At 42.2% G+C, this 15,352-nt stretch overlaps 1 protein-coding gene across 2 annotated transcripts in view; it reads right to left on the reverse strand.

Annotated features, from left to right (window-relative positions):
* Positions 1-3,472: 3,472 nt before the first annotated feature.
* Positions 3,473-15,352, reverse strand: part of BLVRA (biliverdin reductase A) — a 44,175-nt gene continuing 32,295 nt past the window's right edge. For both annotated transcript variants that reach the window (XM_036739488.1, XM_036739486.1), the window contains 3 exons: positions 14,863-14,970; positions 12,644-12,815; positions 3,473-3,874 (listed from right to left, as the gene is read on the reverse strand). In XM_036739488.1, coding sequence (XP_036595383.1) covers positions 3,577-3,874; positions 12,644-12,815; positions 14,863-14,970 — 578 coding nt within the window. In that variant the 3' untranslated portion in view covers positions 3,473-3,576. The remainder of the gene's footprint in view (positions 3,875-12,643; positions 12,816-14,862; positions 14,971-15,352) is intronic.

The following is a 15,352-nucleotide window of genomic DNA, read 5'->3' on the forward strand; positions in this document are numbered from 1 at the left end:
ATATGAGGAGACTAAGGCCAAACGAGGTAAGTAACTCACTCAAAGTCATGCGTAGCAAGTGGCAGAGCTGGGATTCCAACTTGGATCCTGGTATCTGGCCTCAGACTCTGCAACTCTGAGCACAGTACTTTTCCCACCTGACCTCACTGCTTTTCAGTTCACTTGCTCCAAGTCACAGTCCTACCAACAGTGTTTGTTTCCTCTCATTATACAGATGGGGAAACCAGACTAGAGAAGTATTCAGCAACTTCTGGTCTGGGCTCTGGTCTGGGCTCAGTCACTAACCACCTGTGTGACTATAGGCAACTCCCTTCATCTATCTGGGCTCTTGGTTTCTTCCTCGTACAAAATAAAGAGACTGGAAGATCTTGAAGGTTGATTCTAGTTTTAACAGACTGTAGGTCTATTATAGTAACACCAATGAAGCTTTACATAGGGAAAGAGCCAGAGCAGTCACAGATTTGCACCATAATTAGTCATCATTCTTACTGGAAATTAGCCTCAAGGGAAAGGAAAAATAAAGCAAATGACTAATTCAAAGGCAGTGGATGGAGGAACAGGCCTGAAGTCAGGAACACCTGAGTTGAAATCCAGCCTCAGACACTTACTAGGAGTGTGACTCTGGACAAGTCACTTCACCCTGTTTGCCTCAGTTTCCTCATCTGTCAAACGAGCTGGAGAAGGAAATGGCAAACTGTTCCAGTATCTTTGCCAAGAAAACCCCCAAATGGGGCCAGGAAGAGTCGGAGACCACTGAAACAACTGAACAGCAATGACAACTCGAGGTCCTGAAATGTACAGAAGATTCAAATTCCTATGGAAAATGCCCAGGAGAGAGAGCCCTATAAAGTACACATTAGCAGAGGAAGAAAACTCTGCTGCATTGGCAGAGAGAGGTAGATCGGTTATGTTGTTACACAGGTCAACAATCATTAAACAAACATTTATTAAATAGTGTCTATTTATGTTGGGCACTGTGCTAAAGGCTGGGGATATAAATATGAAAAACGAAAAGCAGTCTCTGTGCTCAAGGAGGGAAGACAACACACAAAAGGAAAAGGATGGAGCAGGGGGAGTAAGGAGAAGGTATCCAACATGGAGGCTTGGTGGGAAAGTCAGAGAAGTCCCAAAGTAGTGCAGCCAGATGGGAAACGAGATGCCTGGTGCCTTGGGTTCAGATCCTCCAATATCATCTTTACTGCTACGTAGGAAACCGTGGATCATAGACCTAGCCCTCAAAGGGATCGAAGAAGACAACTAGAACAACACCCTTATTTTATATAATTGAGACCAAGAGAAGTTAAGTCCATGATTTGTCCAGGTGGAAGATCTGGGATTTGAACACACAAGGCCTCTTTCCACTCCATGTGTGCCATGAACTTATGACTTTACATTTGGACATTCAATCTTCAACAAGTTAATTCACCTCTAGAAACTGGGTTTTGTAATTTACTGGCCTGGCCAGTGACAGATGTGTTGGTTCATGGTCCAGTCTACAAGATCAATTCCATTTGAGCCATTCATATCCTACTAGGAGTTGGAAGTCCTTTTTTCCATTTGCAAGCTATTATCTTTGTACTAAAGATGAGGATTTAGCTGTCTGTCTATGAAGGGAATCTGTGGCTGCCAGGACACTGCCTAGTTTCTCCCCTGTGCTACCTGACAGAAGAACAAACTTCTGAGCTCTCAGTAAGAAAGTAAAAAGAGTTTGTGGTAAAGTACAGAACAGGTCTCTGTGTGTTGGCAAAGATTTAAGAGTCACCATAGATAGAAAATGAAATGGGCCTAGATTTAAACAGGAAGAATGGAACAGGCTGGAATGTACTTGGGAGAATGTACAGTGGTTCAATTGCCCTAAAATTTGCCCTGAAATGAAAACCCACCTTTTTAAAATACCAATATTGTGCCAATAGTTATGCAAATCATGAACTATCACATCCTGCAAGGAATTTAAATTGTTCCTGACCTAAAGGGCAATGGAGAGACAGATGGTGAGTATAAGGAGGGTACAGCTTATCACTTGCCAATGGCTAACTCTGTGCCAAAAGTGTTATTTATCAACCGATCCAGGCTTATTAACCTTTTTTTGGTTCCATGGCCCCTTGGACAGTCTGAGGGACATCTATAGACATTTCAGAAGAAAGTTTTTAAATATATAAAATAATATACACAGGATTATGAAGGAAGTAAATTATACTGAAATATTATAAGAACATTAAAAACAAAACAAGAACTAGGTTAAAAACCTATGATCTAGAGGCATGATGAGAAAAGGAGGTGAGTCATGAAGAGGCATAACAAATAGACAGGTAACATGCTGTACCAGTATCCACATCATCAAGGAGAAAGCCCCAGAACATTGGGTTGATCCCTAGCGGAGGATATATGGGAGAATATGGACCAGTCAAGTGGGATGAGAATTCATGAAAGGAACAGATTGCGTTCCTCACAACTGGTGCAAGGCTTCACACTGATGAGTTTGTGGAAGTAACCAAGCATTGAAGAATAAAACACAATCACTGAACCCCAAATCTGGAAAAGGGCCTCAGGGATGATTGATTCCAACCCATATCTGAGAGGGAATACTCTCAAAAATAGACCTGCGAAGAGAGCATCATCTTTTTGATAAAAGGGAACTCATTATATTAGTTATGAAAAGCACTTGGCAAACCTGAAAGTGATTTATAAATGTGAGTTATTATTACTATTAATTACTTCTAGAAGCAGTCCATTCCACTTTTGGGTAGGTCTAATCTTCCTTAGTAAGAATTTCCCTAATAACAAGCCTTTCTTGGGGCAGCTAGGTGGCACGGTGAAAAGAGCACCAACCCTGGAGTCAGGAAGACCTGAATTCAAATCCAGCCTTAGACACCGGACACTTACTAGTTGTGTGACTTTGGGCAAGTCACTTAACCCCAATTGCACTGCCTCCCCCCCAAAAAAACAAGCCTTTCTTTCTCTCCCGCCTCCTTTCTTTCTCTCTGTGCCCTCCTCTCTTCCTCCTCTGCTTCTCTCTCTTATTCATTGCACTCCTCCCCTTCCATTTCTCCCTCTCACTTTCATATATTGTTCTTAGTGCTGCCCTCTAGGGTCAAAGGTTCCAAGATTCATCCTTCTTCCACAATGGAACACATTCAATTCTACATCTTCCATATCCACATCCTTGCAGATGTTTGAAGGTAGTCACCACCTTCAGTTACCATTCCTACCTGAAGTCTTCTTATCTCTAAGATAAACAATGTCAGTTTCTTCAACTCCATCTTTTATGGCATGGTTTTGAATACCCCTCATGATCTTGGTTGGGAACCTCTGGATGCACTCCAACTTTTCAGTGTCCTTTCTAAAATGCAGGGTCCAGAACAAGACCCCAAACTGGAGATGTGGTGTGATCAGGACAGAGCATGTTCTGGTATGACACAATTCTACCTACCCACTGTGCCCAGGGCTGATGACAAAAAGCAAAACCATGACATCCTTAATCAAACCTTTTTAATAAGAAAAATTAAAAACCACCACTACCACCCCAGTATTGTTTTCTAAATCTGCCAAGAACTCTGAAATTCCCTCTTGGTGGCATTACATTGTGCCCTCTGCTCCTCCCAAGGGCCCCTCCTTTTTGGGATGCTGGCAGTACTTCTGGATTTCATCAGCGATTCCCAGGCAGTGCAGGATGCGTTTCTTCTCCTTGGCCAGATCCTCTGAGGACATTTGACCCAAAAGTTTCTTGACAAATATATCTTGGTCCCTCAGGAAAATATTCTTGTTTCCTTGAGCTGGAGGAGGGATACTTTCCAGGCGACCAGACTCAAAAAGGAAATTAATATGCCGCTCGCGTTTCATGCCAGGGCCTCTTTCTTCAATCCAAGTCAGTGGCCTGCTCAAAGAGAAAGAAATCACGGAATTAGACCTTCCGTGAGAAGCATCAGTCTGTTGGAATTCAACAGGCCGAACAATCGTTATGGTTCCTCTCCTTCTTCCATGACTGCATTTCTCTAAAACTTCAGGTTGGTTTGATCTTGCTGCTACCTGCCAACCTCCACAAGGACATGATTACCATTCCTGACAAGACACCCCTGTCAACTGGCACATTATTAGCAAGTTTAACACTCAGGGAAGAGAACTCATTCTTCCATTCATTCTTTATCAAATGCTGACTCTGCATAGTCCTAGCGAAAGATTGGTGTCATGATGAAGGCTGAAGAACACACATGTCCATATGTTCCCCAAATGACCAAACCTCACATTTTTCACTGAATAAACAACCGTTTCTCCTTCCTCAAACTTTTCCTCCATGCTCATCACTTCAGCTTTGTTCAGTCATTTTTTCAGTTGTGTCTGACTCTTCATGACTCCATTTAAGGTTTTCTTGGCAAAGATAATGGAGTAATTTGCCATTCCCTTCTCCAGTTCATTTTTACAGATAAGGAAACTGAGGCAAACAGGGTTAAGTGACTTGCCTGGGGTCAACAGCCAGTAAGTGTGTAGGGCCAGATTTGAACTGAGGAAGATGAGACTTCTTGACCCTAAGCCTGGTGCTTTATCCACTATGTCAACAGCTGCCCCACTTGAGCAACAAGCCACTAAAACATAGCTAGGAGAACACACACGAAAGACTTCGAGGCGGGGGAATGTCTTTCTTTGATACTACTTGCCAAACCAATCCAACAAATATTTATTAATTAGCTGCTACGTGCAAGATAGCCATGGCATAGTGGATAAAGACTTTGGATCCATGGATACTTGGGTTCAAGTCTTGCCTCTGACATATAATAGCCGTAGGACCCTGTTCTGTACACAACTTTACCACAAACTCTTTTTAATTTCTTACTGAGAGCTCAGAATTTTGTTCTTCTACCAGGTAGCACAGGGGAGAAACTAGGCAATGTACTGGTAGCCACAGATTCCCTTCATAGACAGACAGCTAACCTCTCAGCATTCCAGACGACTCTTAGGCTCTGAGGTGCAGAGAAGGTGCTGCCCCACGTGAGAAGGGAGTTCCTTTAGTTAGGAGTTCCCTGGGACCTGAAATTACAGCTCTAGTCTCTAGTCTCTATCTCTACGTATGAGATACTGTGTTATAAGCCAGGGATACAAGGAAAACTATTTTTCACAAGAAAAATAAATATGAGATGTTCCATTTACCTTCTTTGTAAATTCAAAACAGGGAAGACAAAACTCTAATAAATAAAATAAATAATTTAAAATATGCTTTGGTTATATAGATAATGGCAATAATATTAGCCAGCATTTATAGGACTCCTTAATGTTTGCAAAACACTTTACACGTGTTATATCGTTTGAGGATGGCGTTATATATGAGAGAAGATGGTGGGTGAAGGAGAGACAAGTCAGAGAAGAAGAGGTGGGCTGTGGGTGACAGACAACATGACAGGGCTGCCCAGGAGAGGCCAAGTTGCTTAAGGCAAAGAGGAGTGTGAGGTACCGCGATTCTAAGATGTGGGTTGTCTGCCCTTTTTCACATTACATGGGCACTGTAAGTCCAGTGATTGTAGCAAAAGAATGTCAAAGCCCAGCAGATAAATCTGGTCCCTCGTGGAATCAAAGACCAAGAAGAACCCATAGAGAGACAATGGAGGAAAAAAAGAGAGTGAGGAACACTTTACACAGGAAATTGTACATAAACATAGAAAAACAAACATAGGGACAAAAGGAAAGAAAACAATGAAATAGAATTATCATGTAGTAACGTGTCCATCTCATGGTCTTTGCTACTTAAGACTTTTAAAATCCTGTTGTGTTAGCAAGAGGCACGTACGTGAATTAAACTTCCAATGAAGCCAATATTTTGTACTAATACTTCACAAATGTTTATCCTCATTAGGTGAATAAATAGCCATTTTTCAATGTTTTAAATAATTTTAAGCAATCTCAGGCCATTTGGTAAACTGAGATATGAATTATTTTTAAAAGTATACACATGGGGCAGCTAGGTGGCACAATGGATAGAACATTAGCCCTGGGGTCCAAAGAACCTGAGTTCAAATCTGGCTGCAGACACTTGACACTTACTAGCTATATGACCCTGAGCAAGTCACTTAACCCCAATTGCCATGCTAAAAAAAAAAGTATATACCAAACACTGTGATTATTCTTGTTTTCTCTGTTAGCACGTAGATCTTTCTCATAATTCAAGCTTTAATTGAACTTTAAAAAGAAAGCATAAAATGTTCTGGCTTTTTGTTTATAGAGTATTAGAAATCATGTATAGCTTCTGAATTGGTAAATATATGCTTTTTGCTTATAGAGTATTAGAAATTGTGTATAGCTTTTGAATTGGCAAATATGATATGTATATTTATCAATTCAAAAGCTATACATGATTTCTAATACTCTATAAACAAAAAGCCAGAACAGCTCATGATTTCTTTTTGAAGTTCAATAAATGTTTATTTAGTGAAAAAAAAATCCTGTTGTGTTTTCACAACCACAGACATGACTGGTGGGTCTCCCCGTATGATAGATAGAAATCACCTAAGGAACAAATCTGGCCCATGAGCCAATGGTTCCGTGTGTGTGTGTGTGTGTGTGTGTGTGTGTGTGTGTGTGTGTGTGTGCTCATGCTTTCTCCCAGCTCTTTTGTGTGGACCATGCTTTGTACCAAACAATCCAATAAAAGTGCCTGGGTTCCCACGCAGTAAATATCTGCCACTTTGCCCCTCCTTAAGAAAAACCCTCATATTCACAGTTTTCCCAACTCAAAGAAGATTCACTTTACTAACAGGGCCACTAGAGCCCTGACAGAGAAATTGAGCCTACCTCTCAACCACCAGCTCCTTGCTTCCCAACAGGCCAATCTACAGGAAGCCACTCACCAGAGGAGTGAAGCAACCTTTGTGTGTGTCAGCCACAGCTTTCTTCTTGAACATTAACTGGTGCCACAGGGGGTTTCAAAGATGTCTGCTGTTCCTCAGACCCCTCACTGAGGACTATTTTAGGGCTCTCCCCAGGCGCTGCTCCACTTTAGTCTGGCATGACAAACTCATCGATAACTCGAGGGAAGAAATGCTGTCCCCTGAGACAGCTCACAGAGGAGTCTTAACACAAAGTGACTAGTCCCAGGAAGAAGCATACTTTCAGCTGTTGCAACGACATCTGGCAGGAGCCTGAGGGAAGCCTCAGGTTTTAGATATAAAATCCACTCTCTCATTTCCCTATCTCAAGCAGGAAAGGCCAATTCTTCATAAGATAGTAAGAATGACCTCTCTTTACATCACACTTTGTTCCTGGACACACCAAATACGTCAACTCAACAGGTACTGACCAAGTCTGATGCAAGTCTCCTATTTGGACCAGCATTCAATTATTTCTTTGTTGCTCTTTAATACATCAATATTCACATCTGGTACTGTTCAGGAGCGCAAGTAATTCAGGAGCTGTACAAGTTTTCAGTTAGTCCTAAAAGCATTCTCTCATTAGTAAACTTCTATCTTGGCTATCCATTCTCTCATTTTCTCTTGCCTCCCCCATATTCGAAACGAGGAGAGGACCTGATGACTACAATTGTCAGGATCATTTTGTTATATTTGCATGTATCTAATATGTAAATTTAATTGTGTTGCTCGGCTTTCATAAGCTTGAGTGACATTCACATAAATGTATCAAGATCTGAGTAACTAGGTGGGTTTCACATAACTTTTTGTTTCATCAAAGTCTAGGGCTTTCTACTAATACTGGCTAAATATAAATTTGAGGAATTCCTAATTCTGGAAGAAAAGCCAAAAAAAAAAGTGACCAACCTCTTTGAATGGCTTTAAAAATCTCCTGATATTCTGACTCAGATGGGAAAAAGAAAAATGAAAGGGAAATACAACTGGTGAATGTAAAAAAAAAAGAAGCCCATAGAAACCATTGCACAGAGGGGCTTCAATGACCACGCAAGGGCAAGTTAATCAATCATTTCTCTAGAAATGATTGCCTCTTCAGAAGAGGCTGCAGAATAGAGTTCAAATCCTGTCTCAGATACTTACCTAGACGGCAGCTAGGTGGCGCCATAGTGCATAGAACAGTGAGCCTAGAGTCAGTAAGACTTCTTAAACCCGGCTTTAGACACTTACTAGCTGTGTGACCCTAGGCAAATCACTCAACTTCTGCCTCAGTTCCCTCATCTATAAAATGGAGATAGTAATAGCACCTATCTCACAGGGTCACTGTGAAGATCGAATGAAATAACACGTTTAAGGTGCTTTGCAAGGCAGAAAGCACTTCTAAATGTTAGCCAGTATCGCCACCACCACCACCATCACCACCATCATCATCATCATCACCATCATCATCATCGTTGTAGTCATAAGTAGAATACCTGGAGTCTTGAGAAACCTGGGTTTAACCCAGCTATGGAATTCTGGGAAAGTCATCTAACCACTCTGAGCTCCAGTTCCCTAATCTGTAAAATGGGAATAACCATACTTGCATTACCTACCTTATGTGGGTGCTTTATAAACCTGAGGTTGCTATGAACATAGAGTTATTGCTGTTATTACACAGTCAGGTCCATTTCTTTCCCTTTGCAGACAGAAAATCAGCATGACTATGATCATCCTTTAGATTACAATTGTTTTTGATTTCACCAACAGTCCTAAGAGTGGGGTGGCGGGGACAGCAAACAGCCAGGAAACTTTAGTGGTCTTTGAAGCTTTGGCTTTTCTTAACGCACAGTCATATTCTAGACCATACGCTCTAGAGCTCAGAGATCGCCTCGTCAGAGAATCGTGTCTAGTCGCACCTAGACCCAAAAACGAATCCTCCAAACAACATAACCAGCCATTGCTTGCAGATCTTTAGTAATGGGGAACCCCCATCAGTCATTCAACAGGCATTTTAAGCACCTACTATGTGCTACACTAGGCTAGGGAGAGAAGTAGTGTAGTGGCTAAAGCACTGGGCCTGGAGTCAGGAAGACCTGAATTCAAATCTGAGTACATGTCTGGCCTCAGACACTTACTAGCTGTGTGATCCTAGGCAAGTCACTTAACCCTGTTTACCTCAGTTTCATCATCTGTAAAATGAGTTGGAGAAGGAAATGGCAAACCACTCCAGTGTCTTTGCCAAGAAGACTGTAAACAGCAGTCATGAAGAGTCAGGTACGACTGAAAAATGACTTAACAACAACAGAATGTGTTAGGCACTTTCCTTTACCTTGTTCGTATTTTTTTCCTCTATGTTGTCTCCCCTATTAGACTGTGAGCTCCTGGAGCTGCCTGTCTTTCTTTTTCCAGCACTTAGCACAAAGCCTGACACATAGTAGGTACTTAATAAATGCTTACTGATTGAACAGGGATAAGAAAGAAAAAAAAAGGACTGTGCCTTCAGGGTGCTCATGGTCTAATGGGGAAAGATATTTATCAGGGGAGCTAACATTTACAGAAATGAGTATCTACAGAGTATCTACACAAGAAAGGGAAGGAAATGTTGGGATGAAAGAAGGTACAGTTAAGGCTGCTCATCCTCTTTGGGGACAGCTCCAGAGGTACGAAGTTAGGCAGTGATGCCTGGCATCAAGCCTCAATGTACCTCTTGGGCAACTCTCATCATTGACCCTAATCCCATCCTCTGGTGCCAAGCAAGAAAAGTCTCGTCCATTTCTGTGAGGTACCCCTCTAAATCCTTGAAGAAAGTTTATTAAAGGCAAAGTCAAAAGAAAAATGAAGGCTGAGAGGCTGTAAGAGACTATCTCTCTTCATTCTGAAGCCATACTCCAGCCATTCAAAATTCACCCATTTCACTTACAGCCCACCCAGGGCCCTGCCCTCTGATTGGCTGGCTTCTCTCAAAACTCCAGAGGGCACCCAGGCCAGATCTCATTCACTGGACACTCCTCTCCAGACTTTCTGCAGTGCCTCTTTATCTCACCCCTCCCCACCTTGGCTTTTCACTGCCTCTAGAATGGAAGTTCCTCAAGGGCAGAGAGATGGTCTTTCTGCTTGTATTTGTATTGCCAGTGCCTAGCACAGTGCCTAGAACACAGTAAGTACTAAATAAAGGCTCGCTGACTGGCAATAAACATGATTGCTATCTACAGAATCACAAACAAAATGGCCAAGGCAGAAATGGCCTTGATTGGCTAATTCAGAAACGTGGAAAATTGATGGGGTCATCCCCTGAAGTGCTTAAAAAGGCAGTTGGGGGACAAAATGAAGGCAGCTAATAGTGACTCACTACACAACAGAGCAGTAAGACCAGGTAACTCATCAGCCCAAGGCAGGCTACAGACTAAAACTACAGAAATCAATTCCAAAAAGGTTCAGATCAATTCAGGAATGCTGGGCTGGGGCCTGGCCTCTTTATAGTCTTGACAGGGCTTTCTTTGCACAAGGTTGGTGCTTATAGTCTGTCAAATTGATTTGGATGCTAATAGGCAAGTAGCTATTAGAAAGCAGAATGAAAAAAAGTTACATAGAGGTTTTATCCAATTAACAACCATGCTGTTTAATGAACTTGGCCACATGCCAAGTTTAACATGCCAACAGAAGAGTGTGCATGCATGCATGCATGTGTGTGTGCACAAGTGTGTACGTGCATGTGTGTGTGCGTGTGCATGTGTGTTACTACCTGTGTGACCTTGGATAAGTGCCTTCCCCAAGCTTCTGTTTCACCTGATAATGAAGAGATTATATCATTTAGAACAGGGCTGTCCAACGTTAGGTTATTTTAGGACCACATTAAAATAAAATAATTATTCCAGGGCTGCACCCAGAATAAAAAATACAGTACACTAATAGAAAGTGGGGGAACACGGGTCATCAGTACAACAGGTGAAGGCACAAAGCGCAAAAGCAAACACAAAACAACAAAGCGACAACACAACAGTATAAAGGTAGGTGCATACTGACTAGTCTGCATCTGCATCGTACAGACGGAACCCATCCCACAGATCAATTGAAAATTCCGTACGATATGTTCCGTCCGCAATACGGCTTAAAACACCAAAGAAAATTAACATCCATGAGATTATTTCTCAGTGATTGAATTAAAAATCTAATACGCATTCCATGCAAATTATTGTTTTATTTTTTCGCTCGTGAAAATTAAAACTCACAGGCGGGTTGCATAAAATCAGGCTGCGGGCGCATGCAGCCCATGGGCCGTATTTTGGACAGTCCTGATCTAGAAGGGCACTTTTACCTTTCAAAACATGAATGGGGCAAACAAGCAAGCTTAAACAGGACTTCTTATTTAGGGCTTCTTTCGGCCTCAAAATGCATAGATGTAGAGCTCTCACTTTAGTTAACACTCTTACTTTCAAGGAACACTGGTCCTTCAAGGAATTAAAAATCAGAACATTCTGAGAAGAGCAAGGTATAGCCCCCTCGTTCCCAAAAGTGTTTAACTAGAATGTAGGGAGGCCCACAGTTTATTTCTAGCCCTAATTAGTTGTGTGACTTTGGTCAGGCCAAGTTTACCTCTTTGCACGTCAGTTTTCTCTTCTGTTAAATGGAACAATGTTACACACATACTGACTATGTAAATAGAACGAACAAACATGCAAACCTGACTGCAGTTTGATGATGATCACCAAGGCTGCACCCAAAGAAAGGAGGAGAAAACGGAGCTCCCTTCCTTCTTTGCAGAGGTGGTGGGCTGTGGGGGAGAAGTGGGGGGCCCATCGCATATAGTGTCAGATTCAGTAGATGTGTTAGATAGTTTACTGAACTGCATTTCCCTACCTCTCTCTGTTAGTGCAGGACACTGCATATACTGTCAGATTCAGAATTGCATTTCCCCCACCCCTCTTTGTTAATTCTTTGCTCCAAGGGACAGTCTGCTGGTTAGGAGAAAAGAAATATATTAGGAAATGTTGACATAAAGAGAAAACATATTTTAAAAATCTCTGGAAAAAAATGTCAATTATCTGGGATAATGGTATCTGCCCTATTTCCTCCCAGGGTCACTATGAAGCCCCAGTGAGAACATAAGTGTGGAAATCCTAACAAGGATAAAGTCCTATACTACTATTTCCCTTTTTTTGGGAGAGACTTGGGTGTTTCTGAGAACGGAGAACAGATAGCCTTTGGATTCCCATGCATTCTTACAGGATTGAGACCTGAACCATGCCTTAAAAATCAACTGGTTGAATCCTCTCATTCTGTAGATGATGACACTGAGGGCCAGAGAGGGTAAGAAATTCTCCTAGAATCACACAGAACTTAGAATAGCAGAACCAAGATTTGAACCCAAGGTCTTCTAATTCTGGGCAGCTAGGTGGCTCAGTGGATAGAGCTCTATGACTGGAGTCAGGAAGACTCATCTTGAGTTCAAATCTGGCCTCAGACATTTACTAGTTCTGTGACCCTGGGCAAGTCACTTAACTTTGTTTGCCTCAGATTCCTCATCCATAAAATGAGCTGGGGAAGGAAATGGCAAACCTCTCCAGTACTTTTGCCAAGAAAACCCCAAATAGGATCACAAAAAATTGGACACGACTGAAAATGACTGAACAACAACTTTTAATTCTAAACCTAGTCTTCTCTTTCCACTCTAATGTGCCACCTCATAATACTCCCCATCTCCCAAATCACAGATAGTACTGTCCCGAACAACCAACGAAATAAGGGCTATAAAAGGGCGGGATGAGTTCAAGTTCCCACAGTCATCCCCAGCCCCACGCGCTCCCTGACCGACTCACCTCTTGTCCACCGTCTCCAAGTTTACAGTCACTTTCTGATATTGATTCTCCTTCTGTTCCTCCATGGTGGCTGAGATGAAGGCCAGCTCCCCAAAAAGACTCACCAGCCAGGACAGGCGGGCGATGCTACTGAACGCAAGAAAGCCGAAGCGGTCTTTCTCCAAGGGACCCCCTGTGGGAAGACCCAGAGAGCTGGCTAGCAATAAAGAACAGGATAGAAAGGCCAGAACAACTAACAAGCCGTGCCATTGCCAGGCGTCGGGGGTAAAACCCGGGAAGGAATGTGTAGAGGGCCGTGGTCTTCTCCATGCCTTGGTCACAGAATTTGCCAGGTATTTCAGGTATTCATTCCTCTGCTTTTCAGTTTTCTCATGTGCATATAACTACTTATTATAATTTACATTTATATACCTAGTCCTTGAGGGTTTACAAAGCACTTTATATACATGATCTTTATATACATTTTATATACATGATTTATGTACATGATCTTTATATACATTTGATCATCAAAATGACTCTGTGAGGTAGGTACTACTATTATTTTCACTTTACAGATGGGAATACTGAGGCACAAAGAGGCTAACTGCCTTGTCACACACCTAGTAAGGGGCTGAGACAGGGTGTGACCTCAGGTTTTCCTGACTCCAAATCCAGCACTGTATCACCTATGCCTCCTAGCTACTTGCAAAGCAGAAAGAATCTTAGCATCCTCTGGGAAGGGGAGGTCTAGAGAGAGGTCCCCCGCATAATTGGTAGATTTCCTATGGATTATTTATTGGAGGACACAAGGACATATGGATTCGACTATTGTTTGCTCTTGAAGGGGGCCAATGACATCATGAGGGTGAATCGGATTTAAGCGAGGCAGACTTGTGAGTTGTTTGGGAGTACACACACCGGTGTGCTCACTGGTCCACTGACCTCTAAAGCAATGATGTCAAACTCAAATAGAATTAATAATAATAATGATGATAATTAACATGCATATATTACCTACTATGTGCCAGGCTCTTTAAAATTATCTCATTTGATCCTCACAGCAACTCTGGGAGGTAGGAGCTATTATCATACCCATTTTACAGATATGGAAACTGAGGCAAACAGCAGTTAAGTGACTTGCCCAGGATCACACAACTAGTAAGTATCTGAGGCTGAATTTGAATTCAGGTCTTCCTAACTCCAGGTTCCTCTGTTCTATCCACTGTTCAACCTAGCTGCCAATGGAAGGGGGTGGGGAGCACTACACTGTACATGAGGATCCTTGCAGACCACATGTTGACTTAGATAACCACACATTTATCCATTTCTTTTTTACTAATACATCGACATTAAAATCAGATAAGAACTGTATTTTAATCTGGTTCAGACAGTGGCTGCTGAATGTTTGACATCCCCGAGTGACAGCACATTGGTGACAATCTCTGCTACCATGGCTAGCGTTTATTAAGAGCTTATTATGTGCTAAGTGCTAAAGATTCAAGGAAAGGTTAAAAATAAAGTTCTGGCCCCACCCTCAAGTGGCTCACATGCTAATGGGGATTCAGCAAGCAAATAACTTTGTGTATACAAGATGTGTGTGCGTGTGTGTGTGCATGCATGTGTGTGTGTGTGTGTGTGGTCAGATATCCAGCCACTCCATTTTAGAGATGTTTAAAGTTAGCATGAGAAAGGTTAAGTGACCTGACCAAGGTCATAAGGCTAGTGAGTGTCAGAGACAGGATTCAAACTCAGGAGTCCTGGCTTTTAGGACAGTGCACTTTCTACCACACCCCCCAGCTAAAGTAGTATAGATTATTTATAACTTCAATACACTACAATAACTTTGTGTATACAAGATGTGTGTGTGTGTGTGTGTGTGTGTTCAGTGTAGATGGGAAGTAATCTGAGAGGGAAGGTGCCAGCATTAAGGAGGCCCAATGCAGAATGAAGGATTCGAGCTGAGTCTAGAAGGAAGCCAGGAGGCAGAGATGAGGAGGTAGAGCATTCCAGGCATGGGGTGGCTAGCCAATGAAAGGGCACTTTAGTGGGAGGGGCCACAAAACCAACCCATTTGCTTTTTGTTAAACTGATTGATTCTGGCATAGTTAAAATATGCAGTATCCAATTGGGGTTTCACACAAGATTGCAGTCTTTGTTTCACATGTTTATTCGACGGTGTTTCTCTTGACGGTAATCAAGCTTATACGAATTAAGAAGAAAAAAGAAAAGAAACAAACCCGTAAAGTGGAGAGTTCCTTCCAACAGCTGTTTCCCACTCACTTCATTTTTCAAGAAAGCAAATTCTTCCGTCAGGAGCTCAATGTGTTCTTCGTGAAGGATTTTTCCTGTGCAGGGAACAAGGAGGGTCAAAGTGAGACATCCCAGACTGTATGGCATCTTCTCTGGAACAGAACAGGTGTAATGGAGAGCGGCTTAAGGAAAGGTACAATGATTGATAGAGACACACAAGAGGTGGGGGAGGAGTGATCAGGAGAAATCAGTATTCGTGGCTGCCATCCAAAGACTTGGGAGGTTCTGTCACATGACAGATGGGCAAGCCAGAATGTTCATAATGACTACAAAGGATGCGATGCACTGGATTCCTAAAAACAAAGGAAAACTATATCATACAAGTTTCTATATTGTGGACTGGAAATTTTTCGCACATTAATGAATGGGCTATTTCAGGATCAAAGAGCTGGAAGGAAGGTCAGATATCCAACCACT

Source organism: Trichosurus vulpecula, chromosome 9 (genome assembly GCF_011100635.1).
Source record: "Trichosurus vulpecula isolate mTriVul1 chromosome 9, mTriVul1.pri, whole genome shotgun sequence".
NCBI classification, from domain to species: domain Eukaryota; kingdom Metazoa; phylum Chordata; class Mammalia; order Diprotodontia; family Phalangeridae; genus Trichosurus; species Trichosurus vulpecula.